The following is a 26,742-nucleotide window of genomic DNA, read 5'->3' as shown; positions in this document are numbered from 1 at the left end:
TAGACATATGGTAGATACGTGCTTAACAATGCTTGCCAATGCCTCTTTACCTTTGCAATTCTGGAATTATGCCATGATTCACAGTTTGCGTATGATCAATATTCTTCCCACTAAAACACTTTGAAATCGTTCTCCTTATTTCTTGTTTCATCGAGAACGACCCATCTATTCATCACTTCGTATCTTTGGTAGTGGGATCTATCCTTTACTTCGGCCATATAATAAAAACAAGTTTGATTTTCGAAGCAAATTATGTATCTATATAGGACCCTCCTCAAATCATTCTAGAGATGTGTGTCTAGATTTCTGAACGAATAGGATATACATATGCAAATTTGTGAAACATGACGAATGAGTCTTCCCGGAAACACTGACACCGTCTGCACCTATCTCCTCTAGCGCAGGGTCGGAACCGACAATGCATGAGCTGCCGTCTCTACTTGGATCGTATCGAGGTAATCCTTCTAACTTCACTCCTCCTTTGCCTTTCTCTTCATCCCTATCATATGCACCACCTACGACAACCACTACTGTAAACAGTGATTCACCAATTGTTAGCAACGAACTTGGTACGGCTGCTGGTATACATCTGGGCAGCCTCACAATTTCTGCCACTACGGGTTCTCCGTTGTTGTCACCCTCAATAGGCAAACGACCTGCACCTATCGACCACGACAATCACACGCGCATGCCTGGAATTTCTGCCGCTGCGGACTTTGCGTCTCTGCCGACCTTACCAGGCAGACTGCCTGCACCGGTCGTCCATAGCGATCGCACGACTTGTGTGCTCCAGCAACCATCTCCTATTGCGATGGAACACGGAACTCGGGTGTGTGCACAATCTACCACTCGACCACCCTCATCACTACCTGCTACATCAAGCACTAATGCCCTTTGGCTGGTGCACGACGAGATGCAGACGGGGCGGGAGCTCGAATCCACGCAAATGGAGAGTTCAAATGGCCCAACGACAGCAATCACTGCTCCTGTACCTGCAGGTCTCGGTGTTAGACCCCTTCCATCACTTGAACACGACACAAACAGACGCCATATGATGTAACTACGGCATTCGACGCTGCACTCTCACGGCAAGTTTGAGGCCCTATTGGTCACTCACAAATAATGGGGTAATTGACCCATCCTGCTTTAGCAAAGCTCACAAATTGCCCGAATGGTGGTAAGCTATGTCGGATGAAATCAAAGCCTTAATTGACAATGGAACTTGGAAACTTATTCCGCGACCTAGTGGGAGACATGTCATCACCTCTCGTTGGTTATTTCACACAAAACGAAAATCTGATGGGTCGATAGATCATTACAAAGCCCGACTTGTTGCACGTGGATTCACTCAAAAATTGGGAATCAATTACAAGGAGACGTTCAGTCCGGTTGTGAAAGCTACAACGATTAGAACCGTTATGGCCATTGCTGCTGCAAACAGGTGGTTCATCAATCAACTCGATGTTTCAAATGCATTTTTACACGGAAATCTCTCTGAAACGATCTATATGGAACAACCTCAATGATTTCGGGATCCGGACAATGCTAACCATTAGCTAGGGCTTTAATCGAGTCGAGCCGAGCTTTGACATGTTCAAGCTCGGCTTGCTATAAAATTAACGAGCTCGAGCCCGAGCCGAGCTTGCTATAAAATTAACGAGCCGAGCCCGAGCCGAACTTTGGCTTGCTCAACGAGCTTGAGCCGAGCTTCGAGCTTTTTTCGAGCCCAAAATCCTCTTTTGGACTTGGTTCATTAAGAAAATTATCTAACCATGAATTGTTTGTGAGTAAATTGTTAATTATATTTGTGAAGTTTGCTCACAAATAACTCTTTAATTGTGTACATAAACAAGCTCACAAGCAAAGTTCGTGAATAAATAAACAAGATGCTTACAAATAGTTCATCTATTACTCATTTATTATGTTTGTGAACGAACTCATCTAATAGAAAATGAAATAATATTAAGTTTAGATATTTGTGAACTAACACAAAACTATATAGTTTTATATAAAACTAAAATTTGTTCATAAATGTTCTAATCGAGCCTGCTCGTGAGCTTTCGAGCCGAGTTTTGGCCTGCTCAAGCTTGGCTCATTTACGAACCGAGCCAGTAAATCGTGTTCACGAGCGGCTCGTTTATGAATCGAGCCGAGCTTTTATCGAGCCGATCACCGAGCCACTCATGAGCGGCTCTGTTCATTTACAGCCCTACTGACCATGTATGTCTGCTTCAAAAGAGTCTTTATGGACTGAAACAGGCTCCCCGTGAATGGTTCACTCGCCTACGAAATTTTTTCGTCTCGCTTGGTTTTCAGATGCCGTTGGCCGATAACTCCCTATTTGTTCACAAAAATGGTTTGATTCAGACATTCATCCTTTGTTATGTGGATGAAATCCTCATCACAGGAAACTCACCAGCACACATTGTCAGTATTATATCATCTATTGAGACTGAATTTCCCATTCGTAATCTTGGTCGGGCGGAATATTTCTTACGCATTGAAATTCAATACTCTAATGACGGCATTCACCTATATCAAGCAAAGTACGCCGCTGATATCCATGATAGAGTTAGCATGGCTGATGCTAAACCCATTCAAACGCCCATGGCTACCACCCCGACACTCTCCAAAAGTCTCGGAACTCAGCTTCCGTCCGGTGATGAATACCGCAGTATCGTTGGTGCTCTTCAGTATCTTTTGCTCACCCGACCTGACATAGCATTCTCGGTTAACAAACTATGTCAATTTCTACACTGCCTGACAGATGAACATTGGAAAAGTGTAAAAAGGGCGTTGCGTTATCTTCAAAGAACATTAGAATTTGGCATTCTCATGTCCTCCAAACCCATTGGACATGTTCATTGCTATTCTGACAGTGACTGGGGAGGCTGCCCTGATGATAGGCGCTCTACAGGAGCATTCTGCGTGTACCTTGGAAAGAGCATCGTCTCTTGGCAAACACGCAAGCAACCCGCAATAGCTCGATCATCCACTGAAAGTGAGTACAAAGCAGTAGCAAATGCGACGGCGGAACTTCTATGGATTCGGTCCTTACTAACTGACTTGGGCTTCCACACACCTCTATCGGTGCAACTCTGGTGTGACAATGTGGGTGCCATCTATCTTACCTCTAATCCCGTGTTTCACGCTCGCACAAAACACATTGAGCTCGACTATCATTTTGTTCGTGAACAAGTCACTAAAGGTTTTCTCAATGTTCGATTCATCCCGACAGATGATCAAGTGGCTGATATCCTGACCAAGCCGATTCCCAGTCTTAGCTTCACTCGACTGCGCTCACGACTGTTGGTTTCACCGCGGCATCGGCTTGAAGGGGGGTGTTAGAGATAATAATCTTATTATCTCTACTGTAATTATCATCACACTAGTTAGAGTTGCACTTGCTCTATAAGTCTAATTAGTGTTAGAGATAAATACTCTTAGTGTCTCTATGATAATTAGATATAAACAACTAGAGTTGTATTTAGTATATACGTCTACTTAGGTCACTGAAACCTAATTAGACTAGATATCTATACCTGTCATATATATACAATCAATCAAGGCAAAACCCTAATTAAGGGAATTACTCAAATCATTTCTCTCTCTCTCTAGTTCGACTCTCTCTCTCTCTCTCACCTTACCGATTATCCAACACTTCGGACAAGAATATATATTTACATGAACAATATTGAATTATGTATCAAAATAGTTCTTTCAAAACAAAAAGTATCAAATAGTTGCTAAATTTGGTAGCAATTTAGGACAAATTGAATTTGAAGTATATAAATTTTGACAAATTAATCCTAATTTTAGGTATTAAAATTAATTATATTTCGATTAATTTGAATTAAATTGAACTATGTCGTCAACTTTAAGGCTGATTTTTATTTGTAACTTTAGAATCGTAATAGGGAAGGTTATACGGAACTCGTAAGTATCCAAATCGATAAGGTGGAGAATCATCGAAATATTTAAGGATGGAGATGGATGCCAGATAACAGGGATATTTTGCTTCCAAATTGAAACAAGGATGAGAATGGAGAACCGTGAGTATCCAATCAGGCTCCGACTAAATCCCGATGGATGTCCAAAAAATATCCGCGTGAATCCTCAAATTTTTATAATGTTACTTATATTATATATATAGGGTAATTTATAAAACTAGACCTTAGGAGAAGTCCATTTATATTTTTAGACATATTTCAATATATGCTACCAAATTAGACACTTCTAACCCTTATACCAAAAATATTCTTTGACTCTTCAACTTCCTATCCCCTAACGTCCCAAATCGTTGAATTCTGCAAGAATTTCTCCAACTTTCAACTCGTATACCCATATGTTAAGCTAATTCCGGTGGACAGTAATTTCGACTTTAGTCACCTATAACTCAGATAATAGATTTGAGGTAGAGAAAGTAAGGATTTTTTTATTGTTCGCAAATTACCATTTTGGTTCGCATTTTATGAAATGAGCATTTCATAAAATGCGAACTCATATCATAAAATCTCATTTCTAAATGGGTTTTCATTTCATAAAATACGAAAGTATATCATATATCTGTGAACCATTAAATTTACTTTAAACATTCAAAATTACATAGAAAATGAGTTGAAAAAGAAGATGAGGTTGAAGAAATTTACTCTAAACATTCAAAATTTACTTCTACTTATTTTTAGTTTCTGTTTTTGTTTTCTTCATTGTTCTTATATTGAAACATGGTTATTGAGAAGAGGCGGCCGTAGAACGGAGAAGAGGCGGTCGGATATTGCAGGAGAACACATTCAGGGATCGCATTTCAAGGATTGGAGACGTATTTTTTGTTGTCAAGAAAATGTGTGTTTTCTGTGGGAAAGGGAATCCAATTCCCTACATGGCCTAGGGTAATGGACTTAATCTAAAGTGGGGTAAACCTATAATCTAAAATGGATAAAGGGAATGAAACTCTCTCATTCCCATTCTCATTTCTAAAGGCCCCGAACCAAACGCCCCCTTAGAGTGTTATTTGCTCTTTTTTAGTTTAAATCCTACTAGATTAGGAAGAAGGCGAGTTGAAGAAGAAGATGAGGAATTTATAATAGTATTTTTGAAAAAATGTATTAGAAAAGTGTATTTTGATACCATATATCTAAATGAAAAGTAAAAAAAAAAGTAAAATAATAATAGCATTTTTGCTAATGTATAAAAGTAAAGTCAACTAATTCTTCTTTTCATTTTTTTTTTTGACAACAATTCTTCTTTTCATTTAATCAGCATGAATTAGGATATAACATGAATTAGGATGTAACAAATATTGGGACCTAAGAACTCCTTTCTTCAATGTCATCCGCCTTTGATTATGATCTTTCTCGTTAGCGAATCTCATATCCGCACAATTTTCCTTTCACGGATAATGTCAATCTCGTATCTTTAGCCGTCCCATTCCATTATCCAAACAAATATACTCTTTGAATCTTATACACCTTTCATTTAATTCGTGAATACTCTTACCCATTAATAATTAACACATAAAATAAATGAATTGCAAAATTAACAAAACATAACTTTAGAGCATCTCCAACAGCCTCCTAAGTTGGCTCTTAAGTTAAAATTTGAGGAGGGAGAATAAAAAATCAGCTCCAACAGCCTCTTAGTGGCTCCTCAAATCACTAAGAGCATCTCCATCCTCTCTATTAATAGAGAGCATCTCTCCACCTCTTAGTGCCTCCTAACTCATTTTTTATTAATAATTTATTATTGAAGATTCTCTCTTCTTTCACTATTGGTAAATATCATAACAATTAATAATTTTAATAATAAATAATAAATAAGGAGTGAATATAAAGAGTATTGTTGGAGATGATATGTCTTAGTAACTCTTAAATCATTAAGAGTCAATTATTTATATTATTTTTAGGGAGTGCACTAAGAGTCTCTTGGAGATGCTCTTAATAAACCATCCACAAATTTAATAAACATTCTAAATTATTCAAATTATAAGCAAATTAAAAACAATGAAACTAAATAGTTAATTTTCATAAAATAACAATCTTTATTTTGATATATGACGGGTAGCGGGTATCCAGAGGGATAATTTCATACTCGTTTCATACCAGGTAATTTTTTAAATTCTATATCCGTCTCAAACCCTTTTATATAGGGTTCAGGTAATCCTAGTAGGATCGGGTAGTATCGGATTTCATGGGTATCTTTATCCATTGCCATCCCTAGCATGAACCCCGAGTCATAGTAAGATTTAGCTTTATTAGAATTCTAAAATGGACATTCAAAGTATTCTAAAATTTTCATTTAATAAGTCTAAATGTAATAGGTTAAATGATGCACTAGAATATTAGAGTAATAATACCAACTTAACAGAGTTAACTGATCTTCCTTCGTTTTCTAGTCTTTTTAGGGACGGGGATTCCTTCACCTGTGGAAACCCGTGCGGGACGGAAATAATGATAAATGAGAATTTCTTGAATCTATCATTGTAAGTGTCGAGAACGAAACGGGAGATGCATTCCCATCCCTTTGTCACCCCTACTTAACTCGAATAGTATCTAAAAACAAATTATTTGCAAAATTAATAGGCTTTTAAGAAATAAAGGATAAAGTTCAAATTTTCTTTATCGTTTTTAGGGAAGTGGAATTGTAAATTTATCTTCAGTAAAAAAGGATAATAACTTATCTTCCCCCTATTCAAAGAATTTGTAACCACTTGATCAGAATTAAAACGTAACACTGAAATGAAACTTATATATATTTAGGAAAATGAAATCTAACATTCATTTTATACCATAAGAATATCAAATGGTAATATCACAGGTAAATAATCATAGTCAGAATCAAGAATGTTAATAATGGATTCATAAAAGAATTACTGCTACACAAACTCCAGTAAGGCCTGCCGGCCAGCCGGAGGCTCATGTACAGAATATGTAACAACATAATCTCTATCCAGTGACGGATCCAGGGGGCTCAACTCCACGGCAGCTGTGTGTGGATTTGTAATTTTTTCGGCAAAAGCAGCCAAAAAATAGCAATTGAGCACCCGAAGCACACCTGTCAGTGAATTTTGAATCCTCGTTGCCTGCATCAATGCCAAAGCTTCATGCAGAACCCAGCTGGTACGGCAGATGGTTTTCTGCTCGAAACAGAATCTGAAAAGGTATCCACCAGCTGCTCAGCAAGAGATGCTGGATCTTGAATGAATGTATCAACAAATGCTTTTACAACTCTCATCTCTTGTGGGGTTGCTCTCAAACTGTACCAAGTTAAAAACTTTTGTCTAAAATTCTTCTCGATATGTCCGTCGCATTCCAGCCATCTGATTATCTTCACGTAATACTCAAAGTCCCTGTCTGAATGCCCATTTGCCACACATTCTTCGTCTTGCCTTTCCCCACTTCTCTTCTTCGATGTGGTTACGTCTTGGGGATCCTCCCCTTGTGGAGACAGATCCTTGCTGCTGGATTTGGACCTTGAATGTCTTCCTTGCACATCCTTATTTATTTCCAACTTGTTTGGAGTTATCGGCAAATTAGCTTCTGAATTACCCGCAAATGGCACACATTCCAAGCTAGTCTTAAGAGCAGTATCCAACCTATTGCCGGTGCTCATCTCATCAACTATTTGAAGGTTATTCCCATCCGAACTTGGGGCAAAGGTTACCATCTGCAAGGCCTGTTCTTCATCTAACAAAGGAACTGCATCCGTCCGAGTTCTTCCTTTGTCCGTGTCACCCCCACGGGTTATGAAACCATTGGACAAATTGGCAGAAACGATTTTGCCTTTGTCCTTGCAATAACTAAGAGGATTTTCTGCTCGGTTCACAATGTGGTCACCGCATGGAGCATTATGATTAGTTTCGTCTTCTACAGAGGATGGATTAGAAAGACTGCTACAATTGGTTGCTGGGCTCTGACTTCTTTCTTCTGCTGGAAAGTTTAGAACTTCGTTCCGAGTACAGCACCGAGCTTCACATATGCCCATTTCTCTCCTTCCATCATTGAAGGATACAACTTTGAAACGGTATTCTCGAGCAGGAGAAAGGCCTCTGACAACAAACCTTCTACTTGGTAGAAACAGTGTGCATGTTGGTTCGGTTGGATAATCCCGATCCTGACTGCTGCAATGCCATAATTTGTAGCCAGCAACAGCATTTGAAGTATGACCTTCAGAACCCAATATCACAGCAAGTGAAGTTGCATTTACATCTTCGAATCTAATCATTGCTGAAGCAGCTGCATTTATATCTGCCACAGACATGCATTAGACAATCCCGAAAACTATAATTTCCTCCAAAATCGTCCAAAGAACCACAGAACATGAATAATGATAGTAGCAACAAGCTAATGACACCCAACATGATGAAAATGCATCTTAAAGAAAATAAAACAAATCTCGAGACCAACCTCTTATCACCGGAGCAGGAGGTAATTGATGCACAATGAGAGTCGAAACCATTTTATCGAGCGACATCAAAGCCAAAGCACAACCTTTCTGAACCTCTGGTCCAGAAGAAAGTCTATTGACAATACCCCTACCCATCTTCACAGCTAAGCCACTTAAAGGACCCACTTCATCTTGAAGCTGCTTCACTGCTCCATCTACAATCTGATATAGTTTTCGATATTTTCCAGTAGGATTAAGAAGTTTTTGGCTTAACGACAAACGATAACACAGTATGTCCACCCGCCTGGTATCCTTAGCTATCAACAACTGCTTTCTCCAACATCTGAATGCAATTAAGATTCCAAATAAGTAACTGTTACTTGTTTTGTTTGTAAAGTAGCAATTTATAGAACAACGCACAACAAAGAAATCAAAATTTTTGTTATGCTTACTTCCAACTTTTTCCAGTCCCAAAGGCACCTTAAAGAACTTCTTTATTAAAGGCATAGATATAAACATATAGCAGAAACCACAGTTTTGGGCTTGCTCAGGACAAAAGAATACTTAACAGACATAAGAGTACTAATAAATAACTAAATAGAGTAGCAAGATAACACTAAACAAAGAAGTCAAAATGCACACCTCATACATTTCTGACCTTTTTTCTCCCACCATATGAGAATCTTTGTTATATGGCATTAAATGGTCTGAAATATTATTCATGAAATTGATACAGACTTTTGACGAGTGAGTTAGTTTTGATAGAGGTTCTTCTCTAGCTAAACTAGAAGGAGTGAATCCCAATATTTCACGAGCTAAACCCGTAGGAATTGTAAAATCCGCATTGTTAAAGGGATGAACCATAAACAAAGCTTTCAAAAAGATAATTTTGATTGATTGATAAAAAGTTAACTCATTACAAAGAAGAAGATGAATTTATATCATATCAAAACCTAAAGATGAAATTACAATAAAGGGTAAATGCATATAACTAAATAGATAAAGCTTAAAAAGGGTAAAATGGGGTAGAGGTAAAGGGGTGGCAAGCTTCTAAATAAGCTAGGGGTATGAGTTGTAAATAAGGAGTGGCAAACTTGTAATAAAGAGAAAGCTGGAGAAAGGAATGCTTGCTGATTAAGTAGGAAAGCCACATGCCGTGTGGATTAAATCAGGAGTTGTACTCTTGTAGTCACACACCGTGTGGGTGTGTTGTTGACACTCCTTGTTTCTCTTGGGGTTACACATCGTGTGTCTATTTGACACGTTGTGTGAGCCCCGTTCTTCACGTGGCTTGTCATCCCTTTCCCTATACGTGTTGCCTTTTGGCTCGACTTCTCTCACTACCCGTCTCCTCACATGTTGTCGACTGACTGCCCGCATCATTCACTACCTCTTGAAAAAGACTTGACCTCAAGTTACTGGTTGAGTATAGAAGAAACTCATTGATCTTGAACGGACTCAAAGCTCTCAAATCAAACCAAGGTGTGGATCGAAATGAATTCATGAAGCTCATTCCACAAGCTTCTGAATTGACATTCTTCACACGAACTTCATCCCATATTTCAATTTGTGACTTGCCCCGGTTCTCATCCTCCTTGTCATTCGTCTTCCAATTTCTACCTACATCAAATGGGATATCTCGACGAAGCTTGTCGATCCACTCCCCAACAAGAATTGCATTCTCTTCCAAATTCCCACGACATGTCGAACGGGCCAGCCCCGGACCTTCTCGGTCTCCACTTCACTAGCTTGAAGATTAGCTACCAATTTTTTCCGCTCAAAACGATCTCAGATGGAATGTCCCGGCAACGCATATCAACCCAACTTGATGCGATCCCTTGAGCACTCTTCACAACCCCAACATGACATTGAGTTATATATTCCCAAACTTCTCTGTCCCTCACATCATTACCTCGGATGTTATGCTCAACCTCTACTCGCCTATTGCCGACATCAAATGGAATATCCCGGTAGCACTTGTCAACCCACTTCATAGTAATCCCAAGAACACTCATATTAGCTCTTCTCTTGTCTTGAGTTAACAATCACGAGATTTTAGATTCGCCTCTTCACTAACTTGGGCACCATCCCGCAACTCTTGAATATCTCTCATTATCTCTACATCACCCGGGATGTTATTCTGATTCATCAAATACTCCATGAAGCTCACACTCTTCACCACAAGGTTACATCTCATATGCCCCTCATAAGGTGGATTCTCCCTCAACAAACACAACATAGCTCCCAACACATATATTTCAAAAAAGCACAAAAGAATAAGTTCAAATTTTACCAAGTGGGCAACTTGATTCATTTGCATCATGCATGTGCTAGGAGTCTCGGTCCTTTCAAGAGACGTCACATGGTACCCTTTATTCTTCTCTTTAAAGCTCAATCTACCATGAGAAAGACTTAGTACACGATCTTCGGGATCCCATGCAATATCGCGCGGTATCTTTCCCAAAGGTGGAAGCCCTCGAAGTTGCTCTTTGAATGACAAATCTTTGTCATCTACGGACATTGGGTTCTAATTCATCCCTTTCAAACTTGCTTTTCCCCTTCTCAACCTCATTCTTCTCTTTGAATCCAACTTCATCATGAGAAAGCCTAGGTAAATGATCCCCATAATCCTATGCAATGTTACACGATATCTTACCCAAAAGTGGAATCCCTCAACGTTGCTCATTGAAAGACACGTACTTGCCATCCTCGAACATTGGTCCCACTTTGTCACTTTCAAGCTTGCTCATTCCCTCCTCAATTTCATTATTGTCTTTGAAGTGTACTCCATCATGGGAGAGGCTAGATAAGTGATCCCCCGGATCCAAGTCAATGTGATGCGATGCCTTTTCCCAATGTGGTAGATCTTGAGGTTTCTCTAGTAAGGTAGCTCCATTGACATATTCGGACATTGCTTCGACTCCCTCCGGGTGAGTCTCCCCCGTTCTACCGATGCACCCATTCAAATTCAACTCCCGAGTTGGACAAGCAATCAAGGTTGCCTTCTTTTTCTCAATTGGCGAACTCTTCAAGGGTGTAAGGATGTACTTGGTTCCGGCTTTGTGTATCGTGTAGGTGTTTCTTCTTTCCGCATGGGAGGCATCATAATCAAATTGTCATGGCCTTCCGAAGAGCATATGGCAAGCATCTATCTCTATAACATCACACATAGCTTCATCTCGATAAGCCCCAATGACGAAAGGAACCTTACACCGATGAGTAACTTGAAGCTTCCCCACCTCATTGACCCAACCAGTGCGATAAGGTCTAGGATGTGGCTCGGGAACCAAACCAAACTTGATCAAGGCGACTCGACTAATGACATTCACTTGGCTTCCTCCGCCGATTATCACCTCACATTTCTTCCCAAGAACTAAACACCGAGTTCTAAATAATTGATGTCGCAGGTCATGCTCCTCTTCACTAGACATTAGCACCCTCATCACCAAATACACAACTCGCTCCTCGCCATCATCATTACTTTCACCTTCACAGGTATCTTCGTTTTGGCTCCACTCAACGTTCCACGACTCGTCTTCATAATGGAATCTATCTTCATCATCTTCATAAGTAGCCCCGTGTTAATTCCACTCAATGTTCAAAAGCTCATTCTCATCATGATAGACCCCATCTTCGGCATCTTCATAAGTAGCCTTGTTTTGGTTCCACTCAATGTTCCATTATAATCATGATAGAACTCATCTTTGTCATCTTCACAGGTAGCCCCGTGTTGGTTCCACCCAATCTCTCGGAACTCATCCTCATCATGGTAAATTCCATCATCTTCATCATAATCATATCCATTTGCATCATGATAAAATTCACCATCATCACATAGTTCATTTTCGGAAGCGCTCTCTTTCAACCTCATTCCCGAACTCACTCTCATCATAGTCAAGTTCATCATTGCGTTCTAGCTCATTCTTGGATTAGTTCTCCTCTTCGAGTTCATCTTCTTCATGATCATATTCAAATTCATTATCCTCTTCGTCAACAACCTAATCTTTCTCACGACCTCTCGCTTCCATCCACTCCTCTCCCCGTAGTTCAAGTCGGTTACTTCATTTGCCAAGTTGCCTGACTCAAATGACATGCTACATCCCAACATGGTTGAACCACCAACATCTCTCCCATCATCATAGCCATCAACCTCCACACATAAGGTGATGTCATCAGTCTCCTCAAAGAGATTATCAAGCCCAAAATCATTCTCCGCTTCTTCAAGATTAAGGCTCTCACATTCCTTAAGTATACAAGTGAAAGTTTGACGAAGGGGCATTTCATCAAACACATAGGGAGCACCCTTTTCAACATGGGTTTCCTCAATATTCCCACCTACTAACATTCCTTCCTCCTCATTTATACATGAATTTAAATCTTCAAAGTCACAATTTCATTGTGTCAACAAGCTCATAATGAGAATCTAAATCACCATCCACATCACAAACATCCAACTTCTCACTAGTAATTTGATTACCCATAACTATAATATGAGAAGGTGAAAATTTAGGATTTACCTCTTGAATGTGCAATGGAGAAAATATTGGTGATGAATCTTTAGGAGGCAACATTGGGTTTTCTTCATTTCTTCGTTGTTGGACGATGTTTCGGGTTTCTATTTGAACTCTTTTCAGTCTTGCTCCCATCGTCCTTATTTGCTCTTCCGTCCCCTTACGTCCTTCGAGTTGAACCCAAACTTGCTCCCTTAGTAGCTCTCGTATCTCGGTTTTGAGATCCTCCATCTTTTTGTCAACGACTCTCATTGTTTCTTGTGGTGATGAAAAAAGTCTCAGGTCAGGAAATGATCGGCTCTGATACCAACTAATACGGATTTTTGATGAGTGAGTTAGTTTTGATCGTAAACTAACAAAGAGGTTCTTCTCTAGCTAAACTAGGAGTGAATCCCAATATTTCACGAGCTACACCCGTAGGAATTGTAAAATCCCCATTGTTAAAGGGATGAACCCTAAACAAAGCTCTCAAAGAGATAATTTTGATTGATTGCTAAAAAGTTAACTCATTACAAAGAAAGAGATGAATTTATATCATTCAAAACCTAAAGATGAAATTACAATAAATGGCAAATGCATATAACTAAATAGATAAAAGGTTAAAAGGGGTAAAATGGGGTAGAGGTAAAGGGGTGGCAAGCTTGTAAATAAGCTAGGGCTATGAGTTGTAAATAAAGAGCAGCAAACTTGTAATAAGGAGAAAGCTGGAGAAAGGAATGCTTGCTCATTAAGTAAGTCCACACGCCATGTGGGAAAGCCATATGCCGTGTGGATTAAATCAGAGACTTCAGGAGTTGTTCTCTTCTGGCCATACGTCGTGTGGGTGTTTTGTTGACACTCCTCGTTGCTTCTCTTGAGATCACACATCGTGTGTCTATTTGGCACGTAGTGTGAGTCCCGTTCTTCACGTGGCTTGTCATCCCTTTCCCTAGACGTGTTGCCCCTTGGCTCGACTTCTCTCATTACCCATCACCTCACATGTTGTCGACTGGCTGCCCGCATCAGAAATATACTGTCTAAGAAGAATTGAGAGGACTTTTACAGGAAATAATCACCAGTAAACATGCTCATTGCTCAAACATATGTTTCTCAGTAAACACATAGTAAAGCAATGAAGAATTTGTTTGTAGCTTCTCCTGAGAAAGCAGTGTCCCTAAGTTAATTTATTTAAGTCATGAGATCCTTTTTTTTCTTCTCTTTAATTACTTCAAGCTCTCTTCAACTCAATGATAATAGATTTACACTGAAATCAAAGGGAAAGACCTATTTTTTCCTATGTTTTGGATAATCCATTGTAAACTTGTTCCTTCCTCTTCTACCATTCAACATATGCTGTCAATTTAGTAAAACAGATTTAAAAATAACAAATTAGCACCAGAAAGGCAGATGAACAAATCAAACTAGATATTCAATGGACAAATTCTGCAAAAATTGGTGTGGGAATTCCATTCAAGTACATATTTTTAGTTACTGATATTTGTGACTAAAACAACAGGAAAGCAACAGTTGACTAAACCCAGAAAACCAAAGACACAAACATCCCGTACTCACATCAATCAGGGTGTTTGTATGACCTCTTCATGAGGCATGAGAAAGTTACATCTCATTTGTCATCAAGATAGCTCCTGAATGCCTGTGATGCAATCTCAACAGAAACTTGAAACATGCATCAAGCTTTTACAACCTTCCCAAAGAATAATTACAACAATATTCCTAATAACATCGGAATGCATTGCGTATTGCCTACTTGCATCATTGTACTTTGCACCCTATAATTTGAAAAAACTGGCAAAGCTAATATATGACAAAGGAGAAGGAATATTTGGATGACAACTAGCATATAGATTGATGCAAGAGAGCGATGCCATGCGGGGTTATATAAATTTTGAACTTTTACGACAACTGTAGAAAATGCTAGAGAAAATTTTGAATGCCAGAAATCATGATTCAGTGCTGTTTCGTATAAGAGATGTACCAAAAGGACTACTGTATCCATGACTCACTATTAGGATAAAATAGATGAATCAATTGAAACATTGAAGAAAAGATTATAAGATTTTTTCAAGACAACAAGGAATCCTGAACTTCATACAAACATACTTGGAAAATCCAGTTAAAGAAAACATATTCTACAATTCCCCATCAATAATTTCTTAGGTCTACAGTCGTATTATTCAGAAATTACTAGTTTTTATCATTTCTTTAAATTTAATCTTCCATCTTAAAAGACACTTCAGTACCAAACACTTGAACTATTTTGGCAACATGAGTTAAAAAATAGTCATGTAGAAAAGAAAAAAGGAGAAAACAAATAAGGAGACAGTTTATTCAGGTAAAATGGTACTCGTTAACATCTAGAGTGTGATTATTAGTCCTAAATGCATTTGATTCGAAAAAGATATCCTACACTTGATTGCAAAAAGGATCAGTTTATATACTAGAGCAAATGTTTTTAAAAAAATCCAGCTATAAAAAAAAAAAAAGATTTAAAAAATCCAAACGTCAACTATGCAATCATCCGAATAAGTATATGGCTTAAAGAATACAGACAATGCAGTCGAAAAACAGTTCAGCATAACATGAGAACTTCCCCATAAATTTTGTTGACTGACATTATAAAGAGCACATTAACCACAATAGATAAGTATTGATGCTCTCAAAACTAAAGCCCTTCTCATAGTCCTCCAAATCAATGCCATCTAGATAAAAAAACTTTGATATGAATCAAAGCCCCAATCTAGCCAATTAAGCAAAATACGAGAGTCAAGTGCCAAAACAGAAAGAATAATGTACAACTAAAAGACCCATAGTTTCCCAGTCCTCTACACATTGTAAATGACAGATTATAAGGAACTCAAACACCAATCTAGTTAAACATTACAAACTATATACTTCCAGCAGCCAAAAGAATCAAAATATAACAGATTTATCAATTTCATACAATCTCATGCCAGAGAAAATTTCTCAATTTCAGCCTCACAGCTGCAAAACAAAACCAGTAAGTAAGGAACAGAAAGCATACAATCAAACATCCTAATTTAGACATCAAAAAAATGGTTTCCAAACAGTTTTCCTACCATATCAACAGTATAAAGACTTAAAATGCAGAAGAACTTTAACCAAATTAAACAAAAACCCACACAAAAATGAAACTAAAAGCAAGCAAAGAATAGAAATAACAAGAGGAATGCTTACCCAAGTAAATCATTCACTTTCCAACAAGCTATACAGCGAAAACTGCCATCATATCCATCTTTTCCAATGCCAGAATTTTCATGCTTCAAAGCACAGTCAAGATGGCACGACATGCCACAAGCAACACTCTCAAACGGAGGCTCTGAGCTGCAAGTTAACCACAGGCTGGGATCCTTGTTGTCATCATACTTATAACAGATGCAACACGAACACCTCTTGCAAAATGCGTCATCTTGTTTTAATGCAGCTCTGCAAGCTGAGTTTTTACAGCATATGGTATTGCCCAAATCATTGCCTCCATTATTACTTGCACTATAGTTCACTGGAACAGTTATGCGCGATGGATTGTCAGTTTTTCTCTGCCTTTTGCAACATCTCTGTAAAGGTGCAGGAGATGATTCAGTCTCGGTATCTGTTGGAATCTCAGAGTCCCCTGCTTTCTTTTCAGAAACTAGTTTCAGCAGGTGCTCTATTATTTTCAACTTTGTCAAGCCAGTATATTTCCTTTCTTTTCCCATTTCAACACAGAGGATCTGCAAAATTTCCTGACGGCTCCACGACTGCAACATTTCAGACGCACCTGCACACTTTGAAACTTGGTAGACTAATTCTCGCTTTTCATCTATGCTTAGCTTACTGCATTTCAATGGATCAAGTGCACTCCCTAAAGAAGAAAAGGCAACATCTACCACTTAAGAATTTATCAAAGACAAATAAAATGAAAATGATTGAAAATAAAGACAAAGAACAACAGCAACAAAGCCCTAATCCAAACTAGTTGAGTTCAGCCACATGGATTCCTTTTTTGCAAACCAATCAATCATGTTAAAAATACAATCTTTCCAGAAATCCAGCAATATATATCAGACAAAAATTACATTTAGCGAATAAAAAATAATAATTGTATGAATATATAACAAATAATGCCCATGTGCATACAAATTCATCAAAATAAATATTGACAAGTGTAACATCATCTTTCAATTAGGATGTTCTTGATCCAGACCTTAACTAGCAAGAGGAAAAGAAAACACCTCAAAAGATTCTCAGACTAACTAAATGTAACCCAGATAACTTGCAACCACAAACAACCAACCTGCTAGTAGCCTCATTGGAGTTGCTTGGAACCCTAAATACTATTAATTAACTAACATAATGAAAAACAAAATGGTTGACTTGTATTAACAAAGACATTCCAACTACATCAAAAACCAAAAAAATAGAAGTATTCAAATTGTTTAATTGAGTAAGGTAGGTATCAGTACACAAGTTAATAGCCTAAAAACATGATTTCAACTCCGAGGGGACTCTGCCTCTGCGTTCGGGTTCGGTCTCATCAAAACTGGCATGCCAGAAAGAGAATTGTCCACATATGCAGTAAGGCCAGTCCGTTATATATTGACTCATAAAACTCAATCAAATGCAGAATATCCATATCCAGATAAGAGGAAGTTTGCAACCTCCAAAATTCATCCACCAATTTCAATAAAAAACATCAGAATATGTGTTATCTCAAATTCAACAAGCATGTGTAAAAACAACTATACGAAGAGCTTATTTCTTTAATACGTTAGAAAACCAGATTACAAATACAAACACAATACCAGAATCATAAAAAAATAAGATCACAGAAATCATTGCTTCTGATAAACGAATGAACATACCGGTTACAAATCCATCAAGAGAATCTCAGCATTTAATAGCTGAAGTGACAACAAATCACTCACAAATCCAAAATCCAGAAACAAAAACATCCAATTAATGACTACAGAAACAAAAAAAAAAGAATGAAATTTACCCTCAAAAGAGAAATCCATTTTGAGAATCACACAACTAAAGCACACCGCATTACTACCAAAATCTCAACCTGCAAGGGAGAAGAAGAAAAAAAATGCTCGCATCACAACTAAACCAACCTCAATGAAGAAGAAGAAGAAAAGGAAAGGAATAAGAGATACCCAAAAAAGAGGAGCTGAAATTGAACCACAAGGAGCGAATCCATGACTTTGGCGCAGAGATTCTCGCTTTAAATAGGCATCACAGAAATGAATAAGAAATTTGCGTATATGCGCGAGTGTGTGGAAGATGGGACCTTCTTCCTTAATCTGCTATTGTTTTCAGAAAAGAGATTCGAAGAGAAAGGGAGAGTCTTTAGAAAGAGAGAGAGAGAGAAGAATGAAATAAATAGTGAGTTGAGAAGTCGTATGCTAAAGAGAAGAGAAGAGATGCAATTTGCAAAGAAAAGCGGCTTGCATGTCTTCTTCTTTCTTTTTTTTCCTATCCCTTCTATTATTGTCTCTCTCTCTCCCACTTTTTTTCTTTTATTTATTTATTTTCGTTGATAATGATAATAATAATAATAATTTTAAGTCGTCATTAGTGCATGTTGTTCAACAACTTAATCATCAATTTAAAAAATGTAGGGCTAGAAATCATATTGGGTTTATAGGGAAATGGTGAAAAATGCTCGTAACGGTTATAACCAGAAGTAATTTTATCTCTAACGTTTAAAATGATTCAATTTTATTTTTAATATTAGTAGTAAATTTACATATAACGTTAGCAAGTTCGGTCAATTTAAAAAATAATTTATTAAACTGTATTCACAGTTATGAAGCGTGTCATCTACATTTTATATGTGCGTTGTCTATTCACTCGTTAGTAACGGATCACAACCATATGAATAGATTTAAATTTAAAAAAAAAATTATAAAATTATATTGTATTTTGTACGAGTTACACAAAAAAAAAATCCAAATATTTCATCATATTTAAAATTGTCAATTTCTAATTTTACTATTAAATCACAAAAAATGTGAATTTTTTTTTAATACCAACAGATAGGCAACTGGTGCAGAATAATGAACAAAATATTTGTTTTTAATGACGACATCTTAAATTGATTCAACTTGCAATGTTAAATGTAAAATTGCTCTTGGTTGCCAAAATTAGGGGTACAATTGCGTCATTTTAAATGTTATGGGTAAAAGTGTTCTTATGTGTCAACGTTAGGGGTATTTTTGCATATTATCCCTAAAAGTAATAAACGAATTTTAGCTAGTTACATATAATTAGAGGTGTTAACATGTCGGAAATTTTTTATCTTCTAAAGAGAATTGGATTATGGAGACGTACAATTTTCAAAGTAATTATCAATGACAAGAAAAATGGAAATTTTTTTATTAGGGATGTTAAGGTGGAAATTTTATGGGTGTCACAGTATCTTTGACTGTCCACATCATTCTTGATAAGGGGTAGTGTTGTCTCTTCGCAACCCTTCTCATTTCTCTGTTGCGGCGAAAACACTCCAACAAAGAAAGAATGTGATGTCGGTCCTAATGAGCCAACGCCTAATATGATGTCCGCCCTAATAAGCTAACACCTTTTTTTAAACGTAATCTTGGTGTTTCAGATTAAAAAACTAAAAGTTATTCGATCCATTAGGATAAGTCCCTATTCTTTCTTAGACTTACTTTTAAAAAAGGTTTTGTTCTAAATATATTATACGCTTTTAGCCCCAATCTATTATTTCAAATTTATTTAATGCTAATCATTTTAATTAATAGAAAATGTGATAAATTATGTTAAAATTAAAAATATGAATTGAAGATTTAATTTGATTTTTTTCAACTTAGCATTATTATTTGATTATTTAAATTAATTCGCTGTGATAATTTGATCAATTAGAGTTAGATTGAAAATATTAATTTGATGAATTGAGAAATTAATTTAATTGATGAATTAGGATTATAAATTAAGGAGCTATACATTGAATTAAGTTAAAAAAAATATGAATTTGTTATGTTATATATTTTATAAATTAAATTAGAAAATAAATTTATTGGACTATAGATTGATTTTACAATATTTTTTACTTATTGGTTATTAACCTATTAGTAAACCGAACCGATAAATTACAATTTGGTTATATTTATTGAATTTGTTCATCGACTTGCACTAAATTCAATTTGCATCGCTCGCCCATCGAGTTGTTGATTCCTAATTTTATCGGTAGCCGAAAAAATTATATCTCCAGAAGTCAATTTCTAGATTCACCCTTACGTAGTGTCAAAATATGAACGAAAACGAAATCGGTATATTCCTATCATGTGTCTTTGCTTAAATCCTTATAATGCTTTCCAATTTCTTTTTTTAGAAATTCTCAATATCCAATATACATTTTTAATATATATCCTTCGTCAAGGACCAATCTAGGAAGTCAAAATACGGACCAATTTCTTTTTTTAGAAATTCTCAATATCCAATATACATTTTTAATATATATCCTTCGTCAAGGACCAATCTAGGAAGTCAAAATACGGATTGAGTAAGCATATATCATAGAAAACCTCCATAAAATGTGATAAGAAGGTATAAAACCATACATTATGCAACTATAATAACAATATTTTTTTTTGAATGAAAGGTTGGGACGCGAAGGCAGGCCAGACATCCCAATTATGTTGGCACCTCCAGCACAGCCAACAACCCGAATATTATTAATAAAGGAAAAAGTACAGAAGAGGGAGAAAGAGACAGAAAAAAGAAAAAAGAAAGTTACAGAAATCTAATGTGAGCTACGTTACACAAATCATCAAAAACAAAAGTCTGACAAAAATGCGGCGCAGAGTGCCACCAGAGAGAAGAGTCAGCCGATTGCCCCATTGCAGCCAACCTATCAGCAGCCTGGTTACCTTCTCTAAAAATGTGCGTGGCTTTCCAATTCATGCCAGAAAGTCTTGCTAAGCAGGAATGCCAGTCTTTCTTTATTATCCAAGGAACACCACTTGAGTAAGTATTAAGGAGATTCACGGCATACGATGAGTCAGATTCAATCCAAAGGTTCCTCCAGTTTCTTTCCCAGGCAGCGCTAACCGCATAGATAATAGCTTTCAGCTCAGCAATATGTGCAGGCAAGTTATGAATAGGAAACGCAAAGCATCCCCTCACGAAACCTCTATAATTCCTAAAAATCCCTCCTGCCCCGGCGTTGCCATTTGAACTCGAAGCCCCATCAGTGTTTACCTTTATCCAGTTAGTCGGTGGCGGGATCCAACGGACTATTGCAAAATCCGGCTCGGGCGGAGGTCGAGTGCGGGCAGTAGCGGCAGTAGCTCCCTCACTGATAAAGTGCAGCAAAGAACATCGATAGTTTTGGATTGAAGGGAGTTCGTTATCGAATACGGCCCTGTTGCGGATGAACCAAATGAACCAGATGCAGGTAATAACCGAGAAAATCCAACCTTTCCTCAAGCTCTTGCTCACGCGCACAGCTTTTAGCCCATTGAAGAACTCGACGAAACCAGAACCAGGACAGCGGCTAACCCCGTGGATATTGCAGACCATCGTCCATAAGTCCGTGGCCACCCTGCAATTAACGAACAAGTGCTCGATGGATTCACCATCAGCACGGCAAAGCTCACATCGTTGAGCTAGCGAGAACCCACGATGCTGCAGCTGTGCTTGCACCGCCATCTTGCCGTGTAATAACATCCAACAGGTCGCTGCCCGCCTAGGAGGACAAACGAATTCCACAAGAAATTGCACCAGTTCACAGGGGTCCCCGGCTGAAGTTCGAGATAAAAGCTTTTAACAGAAAGCATTCCTGTGTCAGACGGCTGCCATACACAACTGTCAGACTCCCCAAAAACCTCAATCTCTCTAATAATATTCTGAATCTGATCCGGTAGGCCCTGCAAATTGGCCCAATTGCCATTCAATCTGTACTCATAGATAGGATTGAAGAGATTAGCCTGCAATTTTTCCGGAATACCCAACTGATCTGCAACAGGAGGGACGATCCATCGATCAGTCCAGAAGTTCAGTTTAGAATTTTCCTCAAACCACCAAATAGTCTTATTCCTGATAGTTTCAAAAATCAATCTCGAAGAGGTCTAGATAGAGGAATTTGCAATGTATTTTTTCGCCAACCCTGAGTTTTCTAGGAAACGACGTCGGAGCAGCGTGGTGATGAAGCTCTGACCCTACAATAGATCCCAACTAAATTTTGCAATCAAGGAAGAGTTGAAAAGTTGAAAGTCCTTAATACCTAATCCACCAAAGCCTGCTTGCTGACAGCAGATATTCCAAGGAACAGTGATGAGCTTCCTTCTATCTCTGTCCCCGGTCCAGAGAAAGTTGCGAACAGCCATATTGACTCGAGCAATGAGAGCACATGGCCATTTGTAAATTAGGAATGAGTGCACCAGCGCACCAGTCAAGGAAGACTTAATAAGCGTGAGACGGCCAGCAAATGATAGGGATTGTCCCTTCCATAAACTGAATTTGCTGAGAAATCTGTCAATTAGAGGTTGTAGGTATCTGGACCTAGGGCCCCCCTGAAACAAAGGCACTCCGAGATAATTAAATGGAAGTGAAGCTACCATAATACCCAGGATACCAGAGAGCCGGTTTCCGCGAGTGGAAGAGATATAGTTGCCAAAGATAGCATGTGATTTATCCCAATTGACAGCTTGTCCAGAAATAGCTTCATAAAGGGCGAAAAAATCTCTAATGCATCTCATATTTTTCATAGTGGCTTGGCAGAATAGCATCATGTCATCTGTATATAGAAGATGAGAGGGAAAACCAACATCCTTAGTGTAATTCATAGGATCAAATTTACCTTCAGCAGCCAATTTGCTAATCCATCTGCCAAGAAAATCCTCAGCGAGCCCAAAAAGCGTGGAGGAGAGCGGGTCCCCTTGCCTGACACCACAAGAACAGCTGAAGAATCCTTTAATTCCACCTCCTACATCAATTGAAATTCTAGCCGATCTAAGAATTTCCAGAATCCAGTTTCTGAACCTCAGTGAAAAGCCAAAAGAATCTAGAACAGCTAACAGGAAGTTCCAGTCTAAAGTGTCGAAAGCTTTTCTGATATCAATTTTTAGAGCCATGCTTCCGCCAAAGCACTTCTTTTTAAGCATGTTGATACCCTCTGAAGCCACGACTATGCAGTGATGAATACTTCTGCCTGAGATAAAGCCGAACTGGTTGTTAGAGATAATTTTAGAAGCAATAGGAGCCAGCCTATCAGAGAGAATCCTGGAAATGATTTTGTAATTGAAGTTCCCCATAGCAACAGGTCTGAATTGCTGGATTTCATTAGCTCCTTCTACCTTAGGAATGAGAGCAATGATGCTAGAATTCATGACCGGAAGCATGTAACCAGAGTCAAAGAAGTTGAGCACCATCCTACACACATCAGATCCCACAATATCCCAATAATGCTGATAAAACATACCTTCAAAACCATCAGGCCCTGGCGAGCTGTCCCTATTCATTTTGAATACTGCATTTCGGATCTCATCATCAGAAGGTCTCTTCAGAAGAAGCTCATTGTCCGAATCAGTCACACTACGGGGAATGACTGAGTTAACCGCATCATAATCAACAAATCTTAAGTTACCGGAGAAAAGAGACTCATAGTAATTAACCACATGCTGAGATATCTCATTCTCATCACTAACCATAGTATTATTGATTAGGAGACTATCCAGAGAGGATTGAACCTTCATAATTTTAGACGACCGGTGGAAGAAGGTCGAATTTCTGTCTCATGCCCTAAGCCATTTTTCTCTGCTTTTGTCTCTGAGAACCATCTCTTGCCTGTTAAGCTGTAAATCAAGGTCTTGTTGAGCCTCCGCTTCCTGAGCAAAGCGGGAATCATTTAAGCCATCCCTAGAGATATCAGATTGGACCTCTCTCATTTTGTCAAGAGCAGCAGTGATATTACTGTCAAGACGGCCAAAAACTTCAATATTCCATGCCCTAAGCTTAGGACGAAGAGTCTTAAGTTTGTGACAGAGAAGCTGAGCAGGTGGAAGAGAGATAGCGTAGGAGATCCAATGATCCTGGATCAGTTTGTGCAGAGAGCTGTGAGTGGTCCACATAGAGAGGAATTTAAATCTTCCCTTCCGAGCCATGACGGAAGCACAAGAAAGCAGGATCGGACAATGATCAGATTTGCTTCGAGGAAGAACCGAGCAATGAATTCTGTCCCAACTATCAATAATATTGTCATTGACAAAAGCCCTGTCTAGCCTGCATTCAACATGTGCATCACCCATTCTACCATTTGACCAAGTAAATTGCATACCTGTGTTTTCCACTTCAGTCAATTCTCCATTCCGAATGAATTCTCTAAAATCTCTACAGCTGCTTTCAGAAGGACTTCTGCCAGTTTTCTCATGTGCACCCCTCACAGCATTAAAATCTCCCAGAACAATTCTTTTATTACTCTCCCTAATATCTAAAACTGAATCCCAAAGCAAACGGCGCATGCTAGAACTGTTATGCCCATAAACAAAGGAAATCTGAAATTCATTAGTCTGCAGTCTGAACTTAACCGTGATATGTTGCTCATGATTAAGAAGAGTGTGACAGTGACCACTCAGACCAATCTTACAAAAAAGCCAAATTGAATTGCAATCATTTTGAGAGATGAGTTGCAGCCATAGGGCGTTCCAGAAGCGAGAAGAAATTTTATCAAAATCAACCATAGGCTCTGATAAACACACCAAATCAGGATGATTAGTATTGCACATCAGTTTTAAAGCCCTTTGGGTACCCTGATTCTGGATACCCCTACAGTTCCAGTACAAAATCTTCATGGATATTTGATGGGAGATTTAACTCGCCCTTTCAACTGAGATTCAGTAGATTTAGCTTTAGGCTTCTTTCTCATTGTGATCCAGTCACTACTCTCAGCAGCAAAGTCATTCCCATTACAAGACTCTCTATTTTTTTATCTAATCAAGTGTTGTGTCCATTCATGAGATTCAGAAAGGAAATTTACCTCTTTTGGTATAGCCGCTGGCACCTTCACCGCAATTCCCTCAGAATCCGAAGTAGATCGGCTGAGACCTTCACTAGAATCATCCCAAGACTTAGGCTCAGCCCTATCTCCAGTTGCATCATTCATTCGAGTTTCAGAATTATGTAGAACCAACTGCAGGGCGTTTACCTGCTGTTCTTTGTCACAAGATCTCTCTACATGTTGCGAAGCTTCATTCTCTTCGATAATCTTTGCATTAGGAGCTTTTCGCCAATCCTTACCATGATCATTCCTCTATTTCTTACTAATTGGAACCTGCTGTTTAACATCAGTATTACGGTGACATTGAGCCGACAAGTGCCCAATAGAGGAACAAGTACCACAGAGCGCTGGTAGATTCTCGTATTCCACATAGACCCACTGTTTATGATTATCCGTATCAATCCTGAGCTTAGATTGCACCTCACGAGACAGCTCAACATCAATAAGAACTCTGGCATAATGCCCAAATTCACCACTAACTGTATTCTGATCAAATCTGATAGGAACCCCTATAGCTCTAGCAATACTGGCAATGATCCTGGTATCCCAAAATTCCCAAGGTAGATTGTAAATACGAACCCATACCTGCGCAGAAGTGGATTTGTGCAACTCTGGATTGAACCCTGGGGTCCAAGGCGAGAATCTGATGATTCCGGGCTTCAGCGAAATTGCTCCATGTCCCCAAATAGACTGAAGGGCTCATTCATCAGGCATAACTATCTGATAGAATCCTTTCCCAAGGGATATCATTTTCCAATCTAGGTCTCGTTTCCAGACCTAGTTCAGTTTCTGCTTAAGATCAGCGTGTCTCCAGGGACGATCTCCTTTGTTCATTGTAACACGACCAATGACAGAGTGCTGGACAGACTTAATTCGTTCCTCGTAAATAGCCTGAGGAATTTTGACCGCCATAAATCCCCCTTCTTCAGAGATGACCGGCTGCGACGGAGCAGGGATCGCCGTTTTATGGAGCGAACCCTTCACAGCCGCCGCAAAAGTTGGTGGAGCAATAAGCTTCGATTGCGGATGCAAGGTAGGGACATAAGACGCAAGACGAGAGAAGGACCTCCGATCGAACAGGTGGGCAATGGCGAACGGCGCAGAGCCGGCCGCTTGAGACGAAGACGAGCACATGACTGAAGAATTAAATCTCCGCCATCGGGATCGCACCTCTGATATTCCTTATCAAATTGTAAATCACACAATTCACGGAATTACATAGGAATAACCACAACCACTATCAATTAATCCAAAAGGAATAACCCCAACAGCACTCAACCAATCCAAAATGGGAACCCACAAGCAAAAATACGCAAAAGACAAAGAACAGCAATCAACCACTATCAACCAATCCAATAACTACAATAACAATCAACCAATCTAAAAGGGGGACCCACAAGCAATATTACGCTGAAGTAAATCTAAACCGCCGCCGATTGACACACGGAATTGAAGGAGAGAAACGAACCCACCGGGGTTTAGAGAATAGCGCCGACCGCCAGACAGAAGCAAACGTTGTCGACACTCCTACACTGCAGAGAGGAGACGCGTTCACAGGCTCGGCATCGCCAACGCAATCGCCTCCATCGCCTTGCGTTTTATCGTACAGCTTTTCCTCCCTCTGATCAATCGCGTTAGGAAGGAAAAACAGAGAAAATATTGTGTTGATCTGTTTCACTCTCTATTTCTCCTCCCCAGCTTCCGGCGGCCGAATCAACCATTCCCTCTTCCTTCCCCTTTAATCCTACTATAATAACAATATAAATATAATACATCGATATGGAATAATTATTTATAATATGATATATAGATCTATGTAAAGAGTTAATAAAT

The 26,742-nt window shown here is 38.7% G+C and overlaps 1 protein-coding gene across 1 annotated transcript; it reads right to left on the bottom strand.

Moving 5' to 3' along the window:
- Window positions 1-6,716: 6,716 nt before the first annotated feature.
- Window positions 6,717-18,352, bottom strand: LOC136204073 (VIN3-like protein 2). The gene is made up of 5 exons (XM_065995257.1): window positions 18,047-18,352; window positions 17,887-17,955; window positions 16,089-16,752; window positions 8,403-8,725; window positions 6,717-8,243 (listed from the first exon to the last, which is right to left on the bottom strand). Exons 2-5 carry the CDS (start codon window positions 17,903-17,905, stop codon window positions 7,084-7,086), a joined length of 2,166 nt encoding a protein of 721 aa, XP_065851329.1. The 5' UTR covers window positions 17,906-17,955; window positions 18,047-18,352; the 3' UTR covers window positions 6,717-7,083.
- Window positions 18,353-26,742: the final 8,390 nt, after the last annotated feature.

This window comes from Euphorbia lathyris, chromosome 8 (genome assembly GCF_963576675.1).
Source record: "Euphorbia lathyris chromosome 8, ddEupLath1.1, whole genome shotgun sequence".
NCBI lineage: Eukaryota > Viridiplantae > Streptophyta > Magnoliopsida > Malpighiales > Euphorbiaceae > Euphorbia > Euphorbia lathyris.
The sequence above is the reverse complement of the archived record's forward strand: the minus strand, read 5'-3'. Positions and strand labels throughout refer to the sequence as shown.

Coding starts and splice junctions, on each gene's coding strand:
- LOC136204073 (XM_065995257.1), bottom strand. Junction 8,726..16,088: donor AAAGTGAATGATTTACTTGG/GTAAGCATTCCT, acceptor AATTGCATTCAG/ATGTTGGAGAAAGCAGTTGT. Junction 8,244..8,402: donor TCCTGCTCCGGTGATAAGAG/GTTGGTCTCGAG, acceptor TGTCTGTGGCAG/ATATAAATGCAGCTGCTTCA.